Here is an 18,956-nt window from a genome sequence, read left to right on the forward strand (position 1 = left end):
GAGAGAGAGAGAGTAAAACGACGTACTGAAAACTCCCGCGCATCCTTGACAATACCCTGTGGGATGACATCGATCAACGAGTCGAGATTGAGGTCCATCAGCGCATCCAGGCTGATGACCTGGTTCTGATTCGCGAAGAACAAGGCGATGAAGATGCCGAACAGGCCGCCCAGGGCGAAGATGAGGCCATTGCGCCGCTTGCTTCGCGGTTTGTACCCTTTGGCCTTCAACTGCTGCTCCGCGGCGGAATTGATGGACGTCGTGCTGCTGCTGCTGCCCGGCCTGGACCCGGCGGCAGCGGGATCCTCGCCCTGAGCAGCGTCCTTCGCCAGACGACGACGCAGCTCGGACATGGCAGCGGGAAAAGGTGTTATCTGAACACCAGCGCAGTTCTTTTTTCTCTGGGCGAGGATCGAAAGTTGCAGGAAACTCGGTGTGTTTCCGCGGGTCTGGCCGCTCCCGTCACATGGAGCGACGTCATGCTCCGCCGGAAAGAGAAGATCGAGCAAAAGAACGAACTCCACGCCAGACAAAGGCCGCCGTCTCCACGCAGCGTTCAGCGCTCAGCGTACGGAGCACACGGTTGTCCTAGACCGCTGCAGTGAGCAGGTGTATCTCTTCTTCTCCCGACGTCCCTCCGAGCCAACCGATACCGGCCATCATCGCACAGCGGTCCGTCGTTCACACAAGTCCGAGATCACCACAAGAGCTGCGAAGGTTCCTGCAGCTATACTAACGCAGCGATAGTCACCGATCGCGGAGAATCCGATATCGCTATCACATTGCATACCTCCTGCAGACTGGACGACATATATCTCGAGTGCAATCCCTCCCCGCAGCGAGCGCTGTCCCCCCTCCTCTCATACACAACCATCTCGACTCAACTCGACTGAACCATCCGATGAAGCGGCCGTCGTGATGAGCCAAGATGCCTCTTCCGCCGCAGAGCCCGGAGCTGCAGCAGCTGCTCCAGAGCCGTCGAAGCTGAGCACCTCCTCCCTCCGCTACGTCCGCTACTCCCCCGAGCGAGAAAACGAATACGTTGCGGCGATGCGCCAGTTGATTTCCAAGGACCTGTCCGAGCCATACAGCATATACGTCTACCGCTACTTCCTTTACCAGTGGGGGGACCTATGCTTCATGGCCATGGACGAGCAGGAGAACCTGGTGGGCGTGGTGGTGTCGAAGCTGGAGCCGCACCGGGGCGGGCCGCTGAGGGGGTACATCGCCATGTTGGCCGTGCGGGAGGAGTATCGGGGGAAGGGGATCGCGACGAGGTTGGTCCGGATGGCGATCGATGCGATGATTGAGAGAGATGCGGATGAGGTACGTGTCCTATATCTCTTATTTTTCTCTCTTCACTGGCACCACAAACAGGTCACGGGGAAGTTTGCTGACGGGGATGTGATTGATAGGTCGCTCTCGAAACCGAAACCTCCAACACGGCCGCCATGAAGCTGTACGAGCGGCTGGGCTTCCTCCGCAGCAAGCGCCTACACCGCTACTACCTCAACGGCAACTCCGCGTTCCGTCTGGTCCTGTATCTCAAGGAGGGTGTGGGCTCGATGCCGACGACGTTCGACCCGCTACCTCCTGGTGTCGAGCCAGAGACCGGACCTGGAGCAGCGGAGCCGCAGCCTCAGGAGAATGGCGGTCCGTGAAGGAAAAAAGATTCTCGAGTTTTAATGCACTTGTCCTTTTCTGTAGATGCTGGGTTTCGGTTTTCGTTGATGGGAATTGTATTACCTGCAGCATTTGGATTGGGAGCATATGGAGAGCAATGTGAATACGAATGATATCCGATTTTGTTTCTTAGATTCGATGGGTTATTTTTTTTTTGAGCGTTTACCCGTGGAATCGACAGAACGAACATGATGGAAATGATAGATGAGACTACACTAGACATGGTCAGTTAGAACCAAATAAGACATGAAATTTTATGAGTTGGCATAGATTGTGGTCAATCACAGTACGGACGTTTTGATCATTGCCACCAAAGTAATATATATGCTCCCAGATATTGAAAATAAATTCCCTATCTCCAACAACATCAAGGTCGTGTTAGGATGTCATAATATAGTACAAAAATTAACGTACACAGGTGGAATGCTCTCTATGGCATAGATATATACATGTACATCATTTTATTTCCACACAATATGCATGATTCCGTCAAAAAAGGGAAACAATGTGTACATATAACACGCTAGCAGAAACTGCACGGCTTGAATATTGAAAAATGGTATATAGAGCTCAGCACAAGAAAAGTCCGGCCGCAACGAATAGCCAACTGCCGACAGCGGAAAGCCAAGCTGGACGAGGCAAAGGTCATTGCACGTGTGATGTCAGCCCAAGATATCGTCTACACTAGCGGTCTTTTCTTGATAGGAACGTGGATCGCGTTCTGGATGATCCAGTGTGTGGGCCGAGGCGTGTTCTTCCACTCCGTGTCCAACACGGACGCGGCCTCCAGCATGAACTCCAATGGTTCCGAAGGCTTGTACCGCGGCCCTTCCTCGACATCCCTGTTAAGCAGCGCACTAGCTACAGCCAGCTGCTTGTCGCGCCCCTTGTCAGAGGCCTTGTATCCGACCAGATAAGCAATGGGATTGTCTTGGAAGCCCTTGGGGACGAGCTCTCGGATATCCTGTGGAAACGGAATCTCAGATTGATGCAGCTCGAGACCGACGATCACCTTGCCAGCGCTCAGTCTCCACAGGTCTTCGATGGGGTTTCTCCTCTTATCGAGCGTGTTCCCCGTTAGAGAACTTGTCACCGCTCGCCTCATCTTATAGCTGACTGCCCCTTCCATGCACGCATATCTCCACAGCACCCTGCAGATGTTGTAGCTTCTATTCTTGAACGCAGTCAAGAATAGCCTCTCGTAAGCGCTGGCGTCAAAAGGATAGCGAAGGCGATCCGTGTAGCGGAATATAAACCACAGCGCGCGGTAGATGTCTTTGCGGAAAAATTGGAGGATCAGGTTGAAAGTCGCACTATCGACGGCAAGTTGGTGTTGGTTGCAATATTCGACGATCTTCTCAAGTGCCCAGAAGTTTTTGTTTCTAACAGCCACGGAGAGCATTATGTTGATCGTCGGTGTTGACAACCAATTGGAGCCATATTTGGCGTTCATTGATTCAATAAACTCCCCGGCATTTCGACCGTCGTTCAGATGCGCGGAGAACATATGCTCGATGGTCAACTGAACAGCGGCTCGAACAATGTTCGCATCGTCCAAGTATCCCCGATCCTCCATACTCTGCAAGATCTTTGCCTTGACGGCTGGCGAGACGACGCACTCGAGCAAAGCAATCCATGTTTTCCCGTTCGGTCGTATGTCAAACGCAGACATAGAAAACAAGATATACTGGAAAGCATGCAGATCCTGCCGCTTGGCAGCGTGTCGCAGAAGGATATTGAACGTTTCCACCGTGACTACTGCCTCGCCCTTGGTGAAGACCTGACGTGCTGAATCAAGAAACTCATGTCGGCAAAGATAGGAGAGAGCCATGTTCACAGCAATGGAGGAGATAAACTGTTGATTTGTCTCCTTTCGAAAGAGTCTCACTAGGATATCTCGTACCATCGTTCTGTGTGTCGTCTCTCCATCACTATATAACTGTTTTCGCAGATGTCGAGGAACATTAGAATTGACGAGATCCTCAACATATTCTGCGAATCCCTTGACGGAGAATACCGCAGGCTCGGGGATGTCGTTGACGGCGAGTGGTTCAAGCATCAAGTCCCGCTCCGTCAGCCAGTATTCGTTCCAGACGCCTCGAATAAGAGGAACTGGCAGGTGTCTACGCTGCATTGCCGACACCGAAGGTATCATTGGAACAAGCGGCTTCCTCAGTGAGACAAGAGGGTCTCCTTTGGCCTGACGGTCTTGCTCTAGCAGTATGCTCTCTGCGGCCAACTCAACTGCTCGCTCCGAACCCAGCAGAACAACTTTTCGATATGGGCCTTCACTCTCCATCGCATCTAGCACGCGGACCTGGCAGCCGTTGTGGACAGACATATACCAGATGTTTTCCACCATGTCACATGCACCTGCTAGAAGCGCGACAGTCTCCTCTGGAATATGAATGACCTTCCGTTTCGCCTCGGACACCCATGTCTGCTGCTGCATGTTCTCGAGCAGCTCGACGATGTCCGTCCAATGGACAGGTCTCCGTTTGTTCCCGACGTGCCGGCTCGTTTGCCGTATGTGACCGCGGTATCTCAACTTTCTGAACGCTCTTGGAGACAACGTCTTCATAATACTCAACGTAAACTCGCGGAATCGTTCTTTTGAGCTCATCGCATGCTCCACACGACTTGGGGACCGTCGTCTTGGCTCTGTCTTCCGGCGGCCGGATGACCTGTCCTCCGGAGACAGGTGAGAACGAGTATCACGGTCTATGAAGCCGTTGTCTAACCGTGAGGCGGAAGCTGCATCAGGAACCCGAACCGCGTCCGGATCTCGTCCGACACCCTCTGAAACCGTTTTCTCATTGTTCTCCTGGGAGATTTCCGATCCGGAATCCTTCAGAGGCGCCTCAGCTAGCTTAATGCCATAGTTCGGATCCGGGGCGGCTGCCGAGAGCCATCGTTTCGAAGCACCGCCGACGGATGGTCGACGGGGAGGGCAGCATCTTCGAGGATGGAACCGACCCGACCTGTCTTGGGAATCCCCGGTGCGGGCAGGTGCATTTATAGAAGAAGAGGCACCCAGCCGTATGGCGGAGGTGAACCAGCGGGGGTAGAGGAAGAGAAGAGGCTCATCGGGGCGAGCAGCGACACTGTCCAAGACGGTGGATAGGTTGCGGCTTCTCAGACAGGGACGGCTGCGCGAGAACATAAGGAAAAACGCGACGGCAGCATGCGAGGCATGGACGATATTCAATAGCGTCGATCGAGGCGAGGGACGGTGCCGTTGTCAGTCGGTGTTCTCGTCGACGCTGTGAGAAAATTGCTAGAGGCCGGCGGACGTTCGGCGGACGTTGCGCATTTGGTCCGCCGCGTCGCCCGGCGGTCGGCCCAAGGGCTCCGACGAACGAAAGCTACATCTAGTAATAGCTCGGCAGACATCTACAAGGTACAAATATCTCAGTGGATAATTGCTTTGGAATGAACTTTCAAATGTCTATATTTCTGATACGTCCTGTCCCAGTGAGAGAATAAACCGCTTAATGCCCAGAACGGACTATCCAAACACAAGGCCCGAGCCAGTCATGCGACAGTCATAATACGAACAGGATAATGCCTAGAAAAGATGACCATCAATTCCAACCTCAGCCTCCTCAGGGATTCCCTTGATATCTCCAAGGCTGCCCCTCGGAGCGATGCCTTCCCGCTTCGGCAAGCGGGCTTTTATCGATGACCATGCCTCATCGCTAGCAGGTGTCAGATCCAGCTTGTCGCCAAGTGAGATGCCATTCGAATCACTGAAGACATCCGGGCCCGTGATATGGCGTCTTGCCGTTTCCGCAGCCTTGATCAGGTACTCGATCCTTCGTCTCATCTCGTCAGGATCCTTACCCTCAGCAGCAGCCCCGGATGGATCTCTGACGCTGTCGGAAAGCTCCCCAATGACCTCTTGAAGGTGGATCAGGAACTGCCACCTCGAGTTCTGGAAGACGAAGAGAGACATTATCTCCGGGATCTACGCTAACATTAGCAAGACAAGACCACGCGCCACAGAAAACGATGTGTATTACCTTTTCCTCCAGGTAGTACAGCTCCTCCCCACCCTGTTTTACAAACTTCTTGAGAAACTCAATCTTCTCCCGATCCACAATGGCCAGCTTGAGAGCATGCATCAAGGTCGGGGTATTCTTGATGTCCTCCAAGTGCACCTCTTCCTCCTCGCCCGTATTGAGACGGCGAACGTACGTCGACGATGCGGCACCGTCCGTCATCGCCGTCGTTGGGCCAATGGTGCTCGACTCCCTCCTACCCCTACTAGCCAGCGTAGGATGAATGGTAAAGTACTCATCGTTCAGCATGTGCGCCATCTCGAACCCGGTCTTCCCATCTCGATTTCTCTTCACCTGCCTCTTCACCCGCAGCCGTAGCCAGCGCCGTCGACGCACGAAGGAGTGGAACCAGGGGTGTGTCCCGTGCCAGGCGTTCTTGGAGGCGAAGGAGAAGGAATACTGCCAGCCTTCCTCATCGACGTCGCCGGACATGTCGACGTACCAGGTCTTCCAGGCCCATTCCCAGCTCGGGTCCGGCACCTGGGCGGTCGAAATGTCGACCGGACTGTCCTTGAGGTCGCGGTTGGACCAGGCGGGTGGATCGATCTGGAGGAGAGACTGATGCGAATAGAGCGGAATGCCGAAGAAGAACCACCCTCGCTGGTTCTCATACAGCACGTCGAGCTGGCTCGACGGTTGCTGCTGCTGTTGTTCTTGAGTATCACCGTTGGTGGGACTTCTATCCTCCGTCCGCGTGGGGCCGAAATCCATCGTGTCGACATCGCTATGCTCTTGATTCTGCTGATGTTTTCCCGAGTTACTCCTGGCTCTATCCTCGTCGCTGGAGGTGCCATTTTCAGACCCTGAAACCGCTCTGCTAGGGGTATAAGTATCATCCGCGATCCCTAGCTTGTCCGGCTGCCATTTTCTGTATTTCCTCCGCTTAAGCCCCTCTCTGATTGAGGCTCTGGTGCGCCGCTTCGACAGGTTCGACGGCCCTGCTGAAAGCGACGTTGGTGACTGGGACAGGGCTTCATCGTCTGACGAGGGCTGGAACGGGGCTGTGTTGTCGATAAGGGCGATGGTGGACTCGTTCTGCTGCATGGTGTTTGCAATCTGCAATATCAAGCTGGCTTTGGACGTAGAACACCTCGTAGTAAATGTAGAAGCTCAGATCATAATGCCCCAATTACGTCCTGCAATAAGCATCATCAATCGACGACAACCCGTACGCCGATCGACTAAAACACGCCATATCACCAGCAGCGAACATCTGTCCTGTAAAAGACCCAGAGGGTAAATAAGACGAGGAGAAGAGCTTCGCAGTCAGACACATTGCTCAGCCCAGCCGAACCTTGGATCGCAGACGCGGCGGAGCGCATCTATGATGCCATCGTCCCTCGGCGCGCGGGGCCTGGGCCGGTCGAGCCTCGACGCTTGCGTCAGTCTCTAGGGCTTAGGGTTTAAACCGTAGTCAGGGACTTGTCTGCCTCAGGCATGAATCCTCTCCGCCGTCCAGACAGACCATAAACAACTCTCCGCGATGACAGACCCACCGCCGCGCCCTAAGTCCAAACTGATCTGAACTGATAGACGATAGTCAAGGCAACCCGGACTCTCGATCATTACAATCCATTGACACGTCACGACCAAGGGGGTGCAGACCCCGACCTACAACCCATCCATCGATCCATCTATCCGTCAATCCAGAACAGAAAAGAAACCAGGACATAGAGACAATGGCAACCCACTACCGCAAAATCGAGCTCCAGTCCCCCGCGGACTTCACCTACCTGTACGCCAACACGGTCGCGCTCTCGCGGCGCAAGCTGGACCTGCATCTGCCGCCGTCCGCCAGCAGCGATGAGCCGGATCCGATGCGGGAGAGGGTGAGAGAGCTTGTTGATGAGGTACGCACACCCCCCTCCGCTGTCGTTTTACGATGCAATTGATCCCCAAGCAAGAAAGTCCTTACTGACAGAAGATGGAAATGAAATGGGAATAGTTCATAACCCGCACCTTCTCCTCCGCCTCCGCAAGCATCAGCATCAACGGGATGGACTCGACCTCCACACAATCCCAATTCCCCTTCCCCTCCGACACGCTCGCTGGCCCAGCCGAAACGATCGAATACGAACCCTACGACACGGCCCTCGCGGCGCGCGTGACCTCTCTCTACGCGCAGCTCGAGTCGCTCACGACCACGGTCGCGCAGCTACGACGGGACGCGCCGAAGAAGGCCGCGAGGGGCTACGCGGATGCGTTGAGGAAGGCACTCGATGAGGATGAGGAGCTGTTACCCCCTGAGAAGGAGGAGGAAGGGGAGGAAGATGAAAATGAGAAGGAGGACGGGGATGTGGATGTCGAGATGGCAGATGCGGATGCAGACCAGCAGCCGAAGACAGAAGAGGACACTCAACCTCAACCACAAGACCGCCGTGAACGACGACAACGCCGCCGAAGACACCATAGACCACTCAACCCCGCCTGGAAACTCTCCATCCCACCCATCTCAACGCAGGAAACCGAGCGCTGGGAAAGCGGCGAGATGGGCGAGGTGTACAACGACGCGCTACGGACCCTGCTCCGGCTGCAGGGTACCGCAGAAGACGGAGACAGAGGCGACAAGTCAGGACGGGGCGATTCGACTTCCGAGGAAGGAGGAGTCAAGGCGCTCGCGACGACGGTGGGCAAGGCCGAGAGGGCCGGGAGAGCGGCAGAGGTGGTGGAGAAGATGTGAAAATTATCAATGTTTCCTTGTTTTGGTTTTCTGGGATATTATTGCATTGCATTGCGTCGCATTGCGATGGAGGGTCTCCAGTACATCATAAGGGTTGAGGTGTTCCGGCGTCTGGTCTGAGTTTGTTTGCGATGAGATGATACCAAATGAGTGTTATTTTTCATTCGAAAGGATTTTCTAAAACAAAAGTATTTATACTGTAGACTCTGCTCCAACAATCATAACTACAGATTGAATTTCCAAGAAGCAACAGCCCTTTCTGTTTATTTCAACAACAGTCTTAAGTTCCAATTGTTGAACATTGACCTGATTAAACGCTTTAAGCCCTGGCTTCACTTATGTTATGTATACCTAAGGATCCTTTCCCTCTTGTACAGAACAGGACAGGACACATGTCACTCTAGGATCTAATCTGATCTGACCGACATTACCTTCACACCCAATCAACACTTTTCTTCCTTTCAATATTACCCCTTCCTTTCCCAACACCATTCTAAAATAAACAACGGCATTCCACACTCCTCGAACCAAAAAAAGCAGGCTCCCTGTATCTTTCTAAAACCAGTATAGTTATTGACATTTGGGGCCACCTCAGAGATGGGGGCAAGCGGCCAGCCCCCTCGCCAACCGAGACACACTCTCTTTCTATGCAGTGCAAACAGCGGTGTAAGATCAACTATTGTTTAGGGAAGATGGTTTCAAAACAGTAGTAGAAGGGAAAAACAGAAAGAAAAAACAGAAAAAAGAAGCCAAGACGAGAAAACTAAAGGAATACTGTTTGGGTGCTTCCTAAGTGACTCGCCACGTGGGACAAGATGGTGTTGAAAAGAAGAAATCAAGATCGAGAGAGCAGACAAAAAAGAGAAAATTATGCAAGTCTATGCGGCGTTTTGCACCCCCTCGGGACCCTGCTCGTCTTTCTTCTCGATGCCCACGTCCTCGTTCTTAATGACGTTCTCATCACCCTCCTTAGCCTCCTCCTTCTTGGGAGCGGCCCACTTGGGAGGGCGAGCCCACTCCGCCTCCTGCCAGGGGCCCATGTCGCTGAGTGCGCAGCCGCCGGGGCAGTTGCAGGTGCCGCCAAACTCGGCGGGCAGATTCTCAGCGGGGACCTGCTCGAGCAGCTCCTTCTTGTAGTTGCTGCCCAGGACGTGGATCTTCTGGACAGTGATGGGGTCGAGGAAGCTCTTGACGAAGTTGAAGACACTGTTGAAGCCCCAGGGCGCGTTGATCAGGTACAGCTTACCCAGACGCTCCGGGTAGTAGTTCTGCGAGATGGCAGAGGCCTGCTTGACGTAGCCGTACACGGAGGGGACGTTGGTGATACCCACGCCCTTCAAGTCCATGATGGTGCAGCAGGTCTCCAGCAGCTTGCCAGCCTTGCGCGAGCAGGCCGGTAGCCGGGGGTCGGCCAGCTTCTCGTACTCACAGACCAGATTCTGCAGCATGCGCTCACCGGTAGTGATCTTGTACATGGCGTTGAGGTCGATCTTGCCCAGCTTTTCGATGTAGACGGGTCTCCCATCCTGAAGGTCGATGGTGTTAGCAACATCAAGGAGCACGAAATCGAACAACGACATCCAACATCAGCCACTCACCTTGTCCGTCTTGTGGTAGTACTGAGGGTAGTATTCGAACACCTGCGGCTTCTCAGTGTAGTCGAAGTTCCGGACGAGGTCGTCCGTCCCGAACTCTTTCCGCCATTTCTCAGACTCGACGAACCTATACCGGGGCGACGGTTAGCCCATTGGACATGGTCTCGACTGAATACATGCATCCAACGTCCAGACACGATGTCTTATTTACTCCTTTTTTTTTTCAACCATCCTCCTGCCAAGGAGGCTTCTCCGGAGCCAAGCGCGACACGGGAAGCGAATAACGGATGGGGGAAAAAGAACAATCAGAAAACATACATGGTCTTTGCGGCCTCCACGTTGAACTTTCTCGCTCTCAAGAAGCGCAGCAGGGTTAGAGTATCCAGGCGCTCCTTGTAGCCCGCCTGCTCGAGCTGGCTGCGGAGCTGGGCGACCGCGGCATCCTGCTCGGGGGTGGTGTGGCCTGGATGTCCCGGCTGCGACTCCGGGGCAGTCGTTGGGAAATCATAGTCGTCGTACTTGGGGTCGAAGGGAGCCTTCGTGGCTGCGGCGGCCATGATGACAGGTGTTCAGATGGTTGATCGACAGATATTACGAAGGATGGGATCTATGTCGGTGTAGGTCGTCGGTGAGGGACGTTCCGCTGGGAGAGAGAGACAGAGAGCCGACAAAAGGGGGTTCGAGGGCTGTCGAGAAGAGGGAAGAGGGAAGGGCGGAGAGACAAAGAGAGAGAGAGAGAGGATAGAGAGAGATGGAGGAATGGAAGAGAAGAAAGGAGGTTGCGGTCTGATCCTCTCTATATGCACGCTGCTTTGCTTGTTAAGGGAACGGAGGAGGTGGAGATGGGAGCGTGCTGGCGCCTCGTGAAGTGTGCGAACGAGACGGCGTCAGTGGTTAGTCTAGGTGGAAGGAAAGCACTGAGCGCAGGAGGAGACGGGCGGCTCGGGAGCAGACAGGCCGATTGAGCCACGCGTAGGAGGGAGAAGAGAGAGAGAGATGCAGAGCGGACGATGGAGGAGAAAGATGTCGAGCCTCGATCGCTGGAGAGCAGCAGGGACTCTGGCATCGTCCTTCCAGACGTTCTTGACCCCTTCTCTCGTGGTTCTGCCCCGGGGCTGCAGGCTGGACGGCGTCCGCTTCCCGTGCCGCGACGGGCCCCGGCCACTGACGTATGCGCCCGGCCCGCCTCTCCCTTCCCAAGATCTACGTTCTCCTTCCAGAAGCAACCCGATGCAGAGACAGACCGTATTTTGGTAGCACATGTATATATATAGACGGCATATATCCACAAAAAAACTCCGTAGCGGTGCTGTGGACCCAAAGAGACACCGCTCCGTAACTATTATTACAGACAGGGGCAGCAGACAAACTCCAGTTATGGACCAACAGAAACAAAATCTTCAAAACACAAAAAAGAAAAACAAGCCAGATGCTCTCATCCACCCCACCGAGATGACACCACCTGCCCAAGACCAAATCCCGAACCAGCGGGGTAAGGCCAGCGCCCACCACGGAACCGATAGGCTTCCTCGTCTCTCCACACATTATTAGACTTCCCTCCACCTGCCGCGGGAAGGGCATAGCAGACATGAAAAGGCCATGAGACAACCGACGGGGTCAAACGAATATTTATAGGGAAACGGGTATCCATACTCCAGATCGTAACGTAAATGCAATTCAACGGAGCCCATCCAAGGCGTCGTTGCTGTACAGCTGGCCGATGCCAGGTTATCGATCAATCACTATTATTATAATTTCAAGCCCAGCTGGTTCGTGGGACCCGGACCCCAGACTGTCCAGCCCTACAGGCGTCGACTGCCTTGTGTTTCCGTTTCCGTCGTAACATGCATGTTTTCGAAGCAATGTGTCAATGGAGAAATTTTTTTACCAACCCTTCTTCCGCGCGAATCGCTTGTTCAAAAGTGTCAGCACCTTCGAGACGTTGAACTGGACGTACTCCAGGTCAAGATCCTCTTGGTTGTCCTTTTGCATCTCCAACAGATCGTCCAGCTTCAGATCCAGCTCCAGAAGCCCGCGAGCGCGTCCTGTGGTTGAAGTGTTATTACAGCGCACAAAAAAAGCCCATTCCAGATCAAATCAGGGAAACTGACCTTTATAATGAAGACTGATGACGAAGGTACCAGGCAATGGACTTTTGAACATGAAGTAGATGTTGGCTCGACGGTTCTCCGGGACATTACTCTTTCGAATAACTCCCTCCTTCTCAAGCTGCTGGTGGGTGAATTTGTACGGCCCGAGTTCCTGATGCTTCTGCTGTTTTCTCGTCTTGCCTTCGGACTGGCTCCGGACATTGTGCAGATACGACTTGTACGTCTCCAGCTGCCCAACCAGGTAGGCGTTGTGATCGCGGATGGTCTTGTACACCTCTTCCAGTTTCTTCGTTTCTTCAAGAACTTTCTCTTTCAACGAACCGAGATGCACCAATTCCTGCTCAACCTCATCGCGAAGCAGACTGAATTCATCCGAACGGTCGATGACGCCCATCTCCTGTAGCTGGCTGAGAAGCTCCATGGTGCGGATTCCCTTCCGGACCATGACTGCATCGTTTTTCAGGGTGGCCGCCGCCTCCGCAATCCTGTCGAGTCGGAGCGGCCGACGGAGGACGGACGAGTTTGGCGGAAGAGAACGCAGGATCTGGACGAAAGTCGACTTGGCCTCCATGAAATACACCTCCTCCTGGGTGATATCCAACGCGGCAGTGAGATCATCTATCGCGGTCTCCCACTTACTGAATAATGGCAGAGTGATAGTCCGGTTCTCTTTTCGAGGGACCAGTGGAGGGGCGGGTCCGAGTTCCTGCAACAGTACATGGAGGTGCGAATGTTGATCCGAAGCCAGCGCAGCGCTATGTTTCTCCAACAGGGCGTGGGTGGAATACACCTCGTTCAGCGTGATCTGCAATTCGAGATCCCGCTTCGACAACGCGACATAGTTGTCCATCTCCAAGCTTTCGTAGAAATCCTGGACTTCGCACAGATCGAGCATGAATTTGTTCACCCGCTCCTTGTTCTCGTGGATGAAGGGCTGCAATTTAGCCATGTATGGCTCCTTGGAGTACGAGGGCTTGTTGGCCAGATTCTGCAGCATCTTAGCGATCAGGGTGAGGGTGCGACGCGGCTTTTCGGACGGAGTCCCGTCGATAAGCATATACGAGCGGGGCGTGACAATCGCCGGATTGATAAATCGCAAGAAGAAGAACCCTCCAATCAATGTGCAGATAGTCTGGTCCTGAGCATCCGGATACTTGCGTCTGGACAAGCTTCGAATCTGTTTGCAGATCCACCTGATGCCGTACGGTGTCTCTTCCAGACCGTCGATGATCGTCGTCAGGAAAGCATTGGCGATATCGCTCAGCATTTTCAACCGGGGCTCGATTATCGCTTGTACCTGCTTGTTTTCCGCCGCAACCTCCGCCGTAACAGACCTTGGGAGATCATCAGGCAGCGATCCCGTGTCTTCTTCGATCTGCCTCACCATGCTCTCGTAGACCTTCAGTGGGTTAATTTCAAGGTCCACATCCTTCAACTCTATTAGTGAATTAATCTGGTCCGCCAAGACCTGCTTAAGGTAGCCCTGGCCGGGCCCACGGCGGGTATATGTAGTCATCATGCGCGACACGGGGGTATTCTGACGCAAAAGGGAGGAATATTCAGGGGTATTATCGAACTGGTATGTTAAAACAGACTGGAACATGGTAAGTAACAGGTGCTCTTCACGACTCTCATACTGGTTTCCATAGATCGTGAACATGACGGTCTGAAGGAGGGAGTCAATCTCGGACATCGAGACGAGTCGGCATAAGTGAGCAATATGTCGAGGTTCGGATTGGAGAAGAAATAGCAGGTTGCCGTATTTCTGGGTCTTATCATCGTTGGGGAAAACACCCTCTTGGGGGTCGATGCTGTCATCGAGATGGCTGGCAACTTCATTTTGCTGCACGCTGTGAGCGAGAAAAGGCAGTAAACTTGGAAACATGGGCTTCTTACTTCTTCCAGCGCCATGCGGTTCTGGATCAGCAACGCTATTCGCGAGTCCAGGTAACGGACATCTTTCTCGAGGACGAAGTTTTTCTTGGATTGCGACGAGATCTTCGCCTTCAATTCCCGAAGGTTCTTCTGTGCTATAAAGAAAAAATTAGACCGTAATCACCACTCTGGTTTTAGGGGAGTGGGAGACCTACCTTTGGCCAGGTCATCGGAAATCTCCAGGTCTCTGTCCTTCTGCGACATGGACAGATACAACGCGGTGACGGACATGCGCTTCGACGCGCGAACGGACCGAGTATCGTGGGAAGACATGGTGTTCTGCCGTGAGACTGGTTGGAAAGATGAAGAGGAAGATGTCGAAGCCCTTGAGGCTCTCGACGCGGGTTGGAGCATCGTTGCAACAGACATCGGATATCAAACAAGCATGTAGAGGGTATCAAAAGGTTCGACTGCAAGAAAACCGGGACGAGACGCGAGTTGGTACGAACGTAAAGCGGAGTATATTAATGTGTATTATTCACAAGTAACCTCCACTTGCGGGTTCGAGAACGCAGGACCGCAAACGGCGGTCAGAGGGACACGGACAGGAGCCACGGCGAAGAGCGACCTAGTTTCCGAGCTCAGAGACCCGAGCAGACATAAGAAGGTGCAGAGACCACGCAATGCAGCCGCAAGAGTTGTATGTACCTCCTTATCGCACGCGCACGGGGCGTCCACCACACTTTGCAGCCCGCAGCAGAGCAAACCAGTTATAATTGATGGTGTGCGCGAAAAACAAGACTGTGCGTTGCAAAGCTGGGACGAGGAACGACTTGGAGAACGGAGCGGCTATTGGATCCGTTGTCGCAGGAAGTGGTGGTGGAAGAAAAGGCCGATCGCATCCAGGCGAACCACAGACCAGGGAGGGTGTCGAAAGCGATGCGATGCGTTGGCAAACGTGCAGGCAGCAAGCAGACGGGGTGGGAGGCGTCGAGTGGATGGGAGGAGATAGAGAGAGAGGAGAAAGCTGCACGAGCAAAAGGACGCAGGACAGGAACAGAAAAGACGCAGAAAAGAGGGACTAAGGGAGGAACGGGAGGAGATACGACGGGGGGGGATAGAGGGGTGGTTGGGCGCAGGCGGGAAGGCGGTACGGAGACAGAAGATTTGGGGAGTGGTTTAAGGCTCTCGGGGGGGTTCTGCCGTCGCGAGCTGGCGGTTTCGCGCGATGGGGTCAGTGTGGAGTTTCCCGTGGTGCAGGTGACAGGAGGACTGCTGCTTAGCCTAGGTACCGAGTACATAAGGGGAGGCAGGGGTCCAACACCACCATTTTTTTGTCTCAACCTTCGCATCAATGAGAGGCTGATTGATGATTATGATAATATTAGAAATAAAAGGAAGATTTTTTTTCTCTTTGTTACAGCGGTAAAGGCACGAGGTCACCCATATGCATATCTTCCCTAGAACTAACCTACTCCTTCTCCCAGAACGAGGGGCAGAGACGCAAGGGGAGGTTTCGAGTCGGATCCCTGAACCAGAGCTGTTCCGGGGCTGCCCCTGGGCCCTGGCGTCGCGGCCGGCCTTGCCACCGGCTGCTGGTAAGGCACGGCGACAGGGGTCAGCTCGCGATAGGCTCGGCGCTAGCGCGAGATACCGGCCTTCGGCCCTTCACCATATCAAGGCTCCCTGGCGTCGTTTGTGCACGGCTCTGCTCTCTATCTGCTCTGGAAAATACTGTAAGACACGCCTAGCGAGGCAGAAGAAACATCAGAGAACAAGGGATAGAAAAGTAGCCATCCGGCATGGTGACTCCATGCTGCCCGAGTCGTCAGGTCGGCCGCTGCAGAGCTTGCAAGCGAACCCTCCTTTCCGCGTCCCGTGGATGCAGCTGTCGCTCTTCCGCACTCGCAGCTGCGGTCCCTGACTAGCATCGCTCAACGTTGTTTCTGGTGCTTTCTTCTCCTGCACAAGTATTCGACTCGATCCGCTCCGCACTGTGCATCCCCTCCACCACGATGCTTTTCCATCGTACATGCATTCAACAGTTATCCTGCCAATGACCCCTCCAGAGAATTCTAATCGGCCATGCGAGCGGTCCTCCTGTCGGTCTTGGCACTATCTCGCGTATTTCGTCATGCGTACAAACGGCCGCCTTTGTCACTGAAAGCCCTGTAGAGAACTAGCCGGATAGCTCCACTCCCCTCGAGTTAGATACAGACGGGTCCCGTACCTGCGCACGCCGCATTGCCCGCATGTTCCAAGTGGGGATCTCGAGGACCTTTGACGACGAACATGTTGAGGTTCGATATCGTCATTCTGCAGTGCTGACCCAAAACAATGATCAAGCACCGGATAGGGTCATCGGAGAGCTCATTGTTGGCCGCTATTATCCAAGGGCCTTAGTGTCCAACCCCCTCGTACATGCAAAGTACCATGTCGGTCTATTATTGGAAAGCTTCCTATGACACAGCCTTCGAAAACAAGTTGCAGACAATGCTGTTGAATCCTTGGAGAAGCGCAACCGTGGCGTACGACGGGCGACAACCACTACGCTAACAGCAGCTCGACCTGTCAAGGCATTACAGGAACGGGTCTAACAAGTTGTCTGCTGATTCACATAGTGTTCTTCCATTCGTTAAGGAGGTTATGGCTCGTATTCGACAGCTTTTTAGCGCTAGTATCTTTATCCAATTCCGGCAACAACGGCCAACGGCGCCGGAACCGCTTGCTGCGTTCTGCGAACTGCGATGTGAGCTGTATCTATTAGTATGTTCTATGCAAGTATGATTAGGGCAAGTCTCCGGATCCACCTCCTTATTTCCGTGTTCTCCATTAGCGAGATGCTTTGCGTTCATCTTAGCCGGAGTCTCCCCAAGTCCCCTGATAAAGGTGGCTCAGAAACAGGTCTCTTGAACCGATTACCGAGATAGGAGAACGGGCCAACTGCTGCTACCACCACAGACTGCGTGGTAGGTTGCACGACATTCATAACGGTGCTCGGCAGATAAACTCCAGGGGTTTCAAGGACATGCCAGAAAACAAGCTTACTTTTTCCCTTTGTCAATTTTGTTTCAAAATACCTTGCTACCCCGGTACCCGAGCGTCTAGCATCAAAAAGAATGATACGCTCTTCTGCTGTTTAACGATGTTTCTGAAGCTGCCTGGGACCGAAATTCGAATTTCTCAGCCGGTAGGCTCGGGATATTTCTCCGTCGGTTAAGCCTGAAAATCACAGAGGGTCATAGCGTCAACACCGCGCCAGATGCCACTTAGTACGCAGTAGTATCATCTCTCAAGTGGAAATAACTCGATGAAAACAGGAAAGAGGACAATAAAGATCCGAATGGTCTGCGCATAGGCCATGTCTCCATGATAGGCATGCGTGATCTTCATTCGACACCCTGTCAAGCGGCTATCGCTTCTCTCATAAAGGTGAAACGCAGAGGCTTGTCTCGACCTTCGAATTTTGAAAGGACAACCTCCTTTAGCGGATCTGAAATCCCTGCAACCGAATTTCGCTTCTGCCAGACTCGGTAGAAGCGATTCTTGTTCCGCAGCGACGTTGGATAGAAAATTCAAAAGCCACAGCCGCCCAGTTTCAAAGGACATGCAGGGATCGTCAACGTTTCTGCACATCACTTGGCTGACACGGGGGGCACCAATTACACCAAGCGAAAGCCTGCAGACAGATCATCCGCACCGCGTCTGCTCCAAGACTCAAGTCATAGAGACTAAAGTTATGAAGCCTGGAGAACGGAGTGCTCCGGCCTCCGTGCATCCGTCCGAGCACAGAGCACGCTCGGAGGTTCGGTACGTCCGTTGATCAAAGCGGCCATCGCTGTGGGGGTGGATCGACACGGTCAATTTAAATCCTATGATCGGCTTCCGCGGCGCCCTTCACCGCCTAGTGTTTAGCATTATTATCATTATTCTGCTGGACCAAGTTGACTGAAGTCGTAAACCAGGGGACGTGCACAGGCTGCTTGCACTTGGATCATCCATTCTGGATTCCTGTTGCCAGCTTCGAAAATTTCCGCGAATCGTGACTGCGTGCACCGTGCTCCCCGACTGTAGGTATGGAGTGCGCATTGAGATTTTGATTGACAGGAAATCACGTCACCGACAAGCCTCGACAAGAGGGGTCGAACCAAACATGATCCACAGTACGACATGCCTGCGCCGCAGATCGCTGCCTATGCGCCTCCCTCTCCGTACGGAGCACTCCAGTCTCCATACGGAGTCCGGAGGCCGCAGGCCCCGAGGTACAGACGTGGATCAAGCAAGGACATGATTCACGACGCACTGTTGTGGAGGGACATGTACATGTCTTTCCCAGCTAATCGTACATAGCGACTTACTGTGTACAGACTCAGTAAAGCTGGCTTGCCATTCAACCGAGCACTGCTCTGAGAAATAGCCCGTCAACTCGTCTGACCTTGGCATGTAGCTGTGTCGTGGATCTATACTGGACTGGGGAAATCGAAAAACAAAAAAGATCACCAGCGGTTAGCTATACGATGCTGCATATCTTGCCTTACATTTCTTCAGGCAGCACAGACACCGCTCCGTAGATGGTATATGGAAATCTACGGGGCCGAGTGGTCCACTCCTCAGAGGAAAGGAGACCTTGGCAATCACATCATGAGTCTACCATACAGTGCTGTGTAGGGGCTCAAGCCAACCCTTAGTCAAATGGAGATCTCCCACGACTCTTGGTTACAGGGTAGTTGCAACCAGCAAGGACCACCATCACAGTTCACAGTTTCTGGATGGCCCCGGAGTATAGATCAACAATCCTGTGCCTACATGGGTTAGACTCTACATGAGGCAGATGAGTAATTGTTTCCCCTGGTTGCTCTGCACACTTCACTCCTCCGTACCCCATACTCCGCGATTGTGGAGTCTGGGGCCCGCCAAGTGCCAAGTACGCAGTGCTGCGTACTAGTAGTAT

The 18,956-nt window shown here is 53.5% G+C and overlaps 9 protein-coding genes across 9 annotated transcripts in view; 4 read left to right on the top strand and 5 right to left on the bottom strand.

Annotated features, from left to right (window-relative positions):
• The window catches only part of VTN00DRAFT_1567 (uncharacterized protein), a gene marked incomplete at both ends in the record, with an annotated part of 2,417 nt that extends 2,064 nt beyond the window's left edge, over positions 1–353 (bottom strand). Inside the window, one exon of the mRNA XM_069427688.1 lies at positions 27–353. Coding sequence (XP_069292269.1) covers positions 27–353 — 327 coding nt within the window. The remainder of the gene's footprint in view (positions 1–26) is intronic.
• Positions 354–918: 565 nt separating this feature from the next.
• VTN00DRAFT_1568 (uncharacterized protein) lies at positions 919–1,661 on the top strand (the record flags this gene model as incomplete). The annotated part of the gene is made up of 2 exons (XM_069427689.1): positions 919–1,326; positions 1,416–1,661. 2 exons carry the CDS (start codon positions 919–921, stop codon positions 1,659–1,661), a joined length of 654 nt encoding a protein of 217 aa, XP_069292270.1.
• A 701-nt stretch (positions 1,662–2,362) lies between these two features.
• VTN00DRAFT_1569 (uncharacterized protein) lies at positions 2,363–4,846 on the bottom strand (the record flags this gene model as incomplete). Its single annotated transcript, XM_069427690.1, has 1 exon — positions 2,363–4,846. One exon carries the CDS (start codon positions 4,844–4,846, stop codon positions 2,363–2,365), a length of 2,484 nt encoding a protein of 827 aa, XP_069292271.1.
• Positions 4,847–5,251: 405 nt separating this feature from the next.
• Positions 5,252–6,788, bottom strand: VTN00DRAFT_1570 (uncharacterized protein; the record flags this gene model as incomplete). Its single annotated transcript, XM_069427692.1, has 2 exons — positions 5,252–5,650; positions 5,706–6,788. The coding sequence occupies 2 exons, from the start codon at positions 6,786–6,788 to the stop codon at positions 5,252–5,254; spliced, it is 1,482 nt and encodes a 493-aa protein (XP_069292272.1).
• Positions 6,789–7,423: 635 nt separating this feature from the next.
• VTN00DRAFT_1571 (uncharacterized protein) lies at positions 7,424–8,424 on the top strand (the record flags this gene model as incomplete). The annotated part of the gene is made up of 2 exons (XM_069427693.1): positions 7,424–7,594; positions 7,690–8,424. 2 exons carry the CDS (start codon positions 7,424–7,426, stop codon positions 8,422–8,424), a joined length of 906 nt encoding a protein of 301 aa, XP_069292273.1.
• An 878-nt stretch (positions 8,425–9,302) lies between these two features.
• Positions 9,303–10,576, bottom strand: VTN00DRAFT_1572 (uncharacterized protein; the record flags this gene model as incomplete). Its single annotated transcript, XM_069427694.1, has 3 exons — positions 9,303–9,950; positions 10,023–10,146; positions 10,338–10,576. The coding sequence occupies 3 exons, from the start codon at positions 10,574–10,576 to the stop codon at positions 9,303–9,305; spliced, it is 1,011 nt and encodes a 336-aa protein (XP_069292274.1).
• A 1,327-nt stretch (positions 10,577–11,903) lies between these two features.
• On the bottom strand, positions 11,904–14,338 carry VTN00DRAFT_1573 (uncharacterized protein; the record flags this gene model as incomplete). The annotated part of the gene is made up of 4 exons (XM_069427695.1): positions 11,904–12,064; positions 12,131–13,973; positions 14,027–14,160; positions 14,221–14,338. 4 exons carry the CDS (start codon positions 14,336–14,338, stop codon positions 11,904–11,906), a joined length of 2,256 nt encoding a protein of 751 aa, XP_069292275.1.
• A 1,114-nt stretch (positions 14,339–15,452) lies between these two features.
• VTN00DRAFT_1574 (uncharacterized protein) lies at positions 15,453–15,929 on the top strand (the record flags this gene model as incomplete). The annotated part of the gene is made up of 1 exon (XM_069427696.1): positions 15,453–15,929. The coding sequence occupies one exon, from the start codon at positions 15,453–15,455 to the stop codon at positions 15,927–15,929; it is 477 nt and encodes a 158-aa protein (XP_069292276.1).
• A 1,683-nt stretch (positions 15,930–17,612) lies between these two features.
• On the top strand, positions 17,613–18,415 carry VTN00DRAFT_1575 (uncharacterized protein; the record flags this gene model as incomplete). Its single annotated transcript, XM_069427697.1, has 4 exons — positions 17,613–17,815; positions 17,971–18,075; positions 18,133–18,267; positions 18,373–18,415. The coding sequence occupies 4 exons, from the start codon at positions 17,613–17,615 to the stop codon at positions 18,413–18,415; spliced, it is 486 nt and encodes a 161-aa protein (XP_069292277.1).
• Between the last annotated feature and the right edge of the window lie 541 nt (positions 18,416–18,956).

Source organism: Thermoascus crustaceus (genome assembly GCF_041956765.1).
Source record: "Thermoascus crustaceus strain CBS 181.67 unplaced genomic scaffold VTN00scaffold_1, whole genome shotgun sequence".
NCBI lineage: Eukaryota > Fungi > Ascomycota > Eurotiomycetes > Eurotiales > Thermoascaceae > Thermoascus > Thermoascus crustaceus.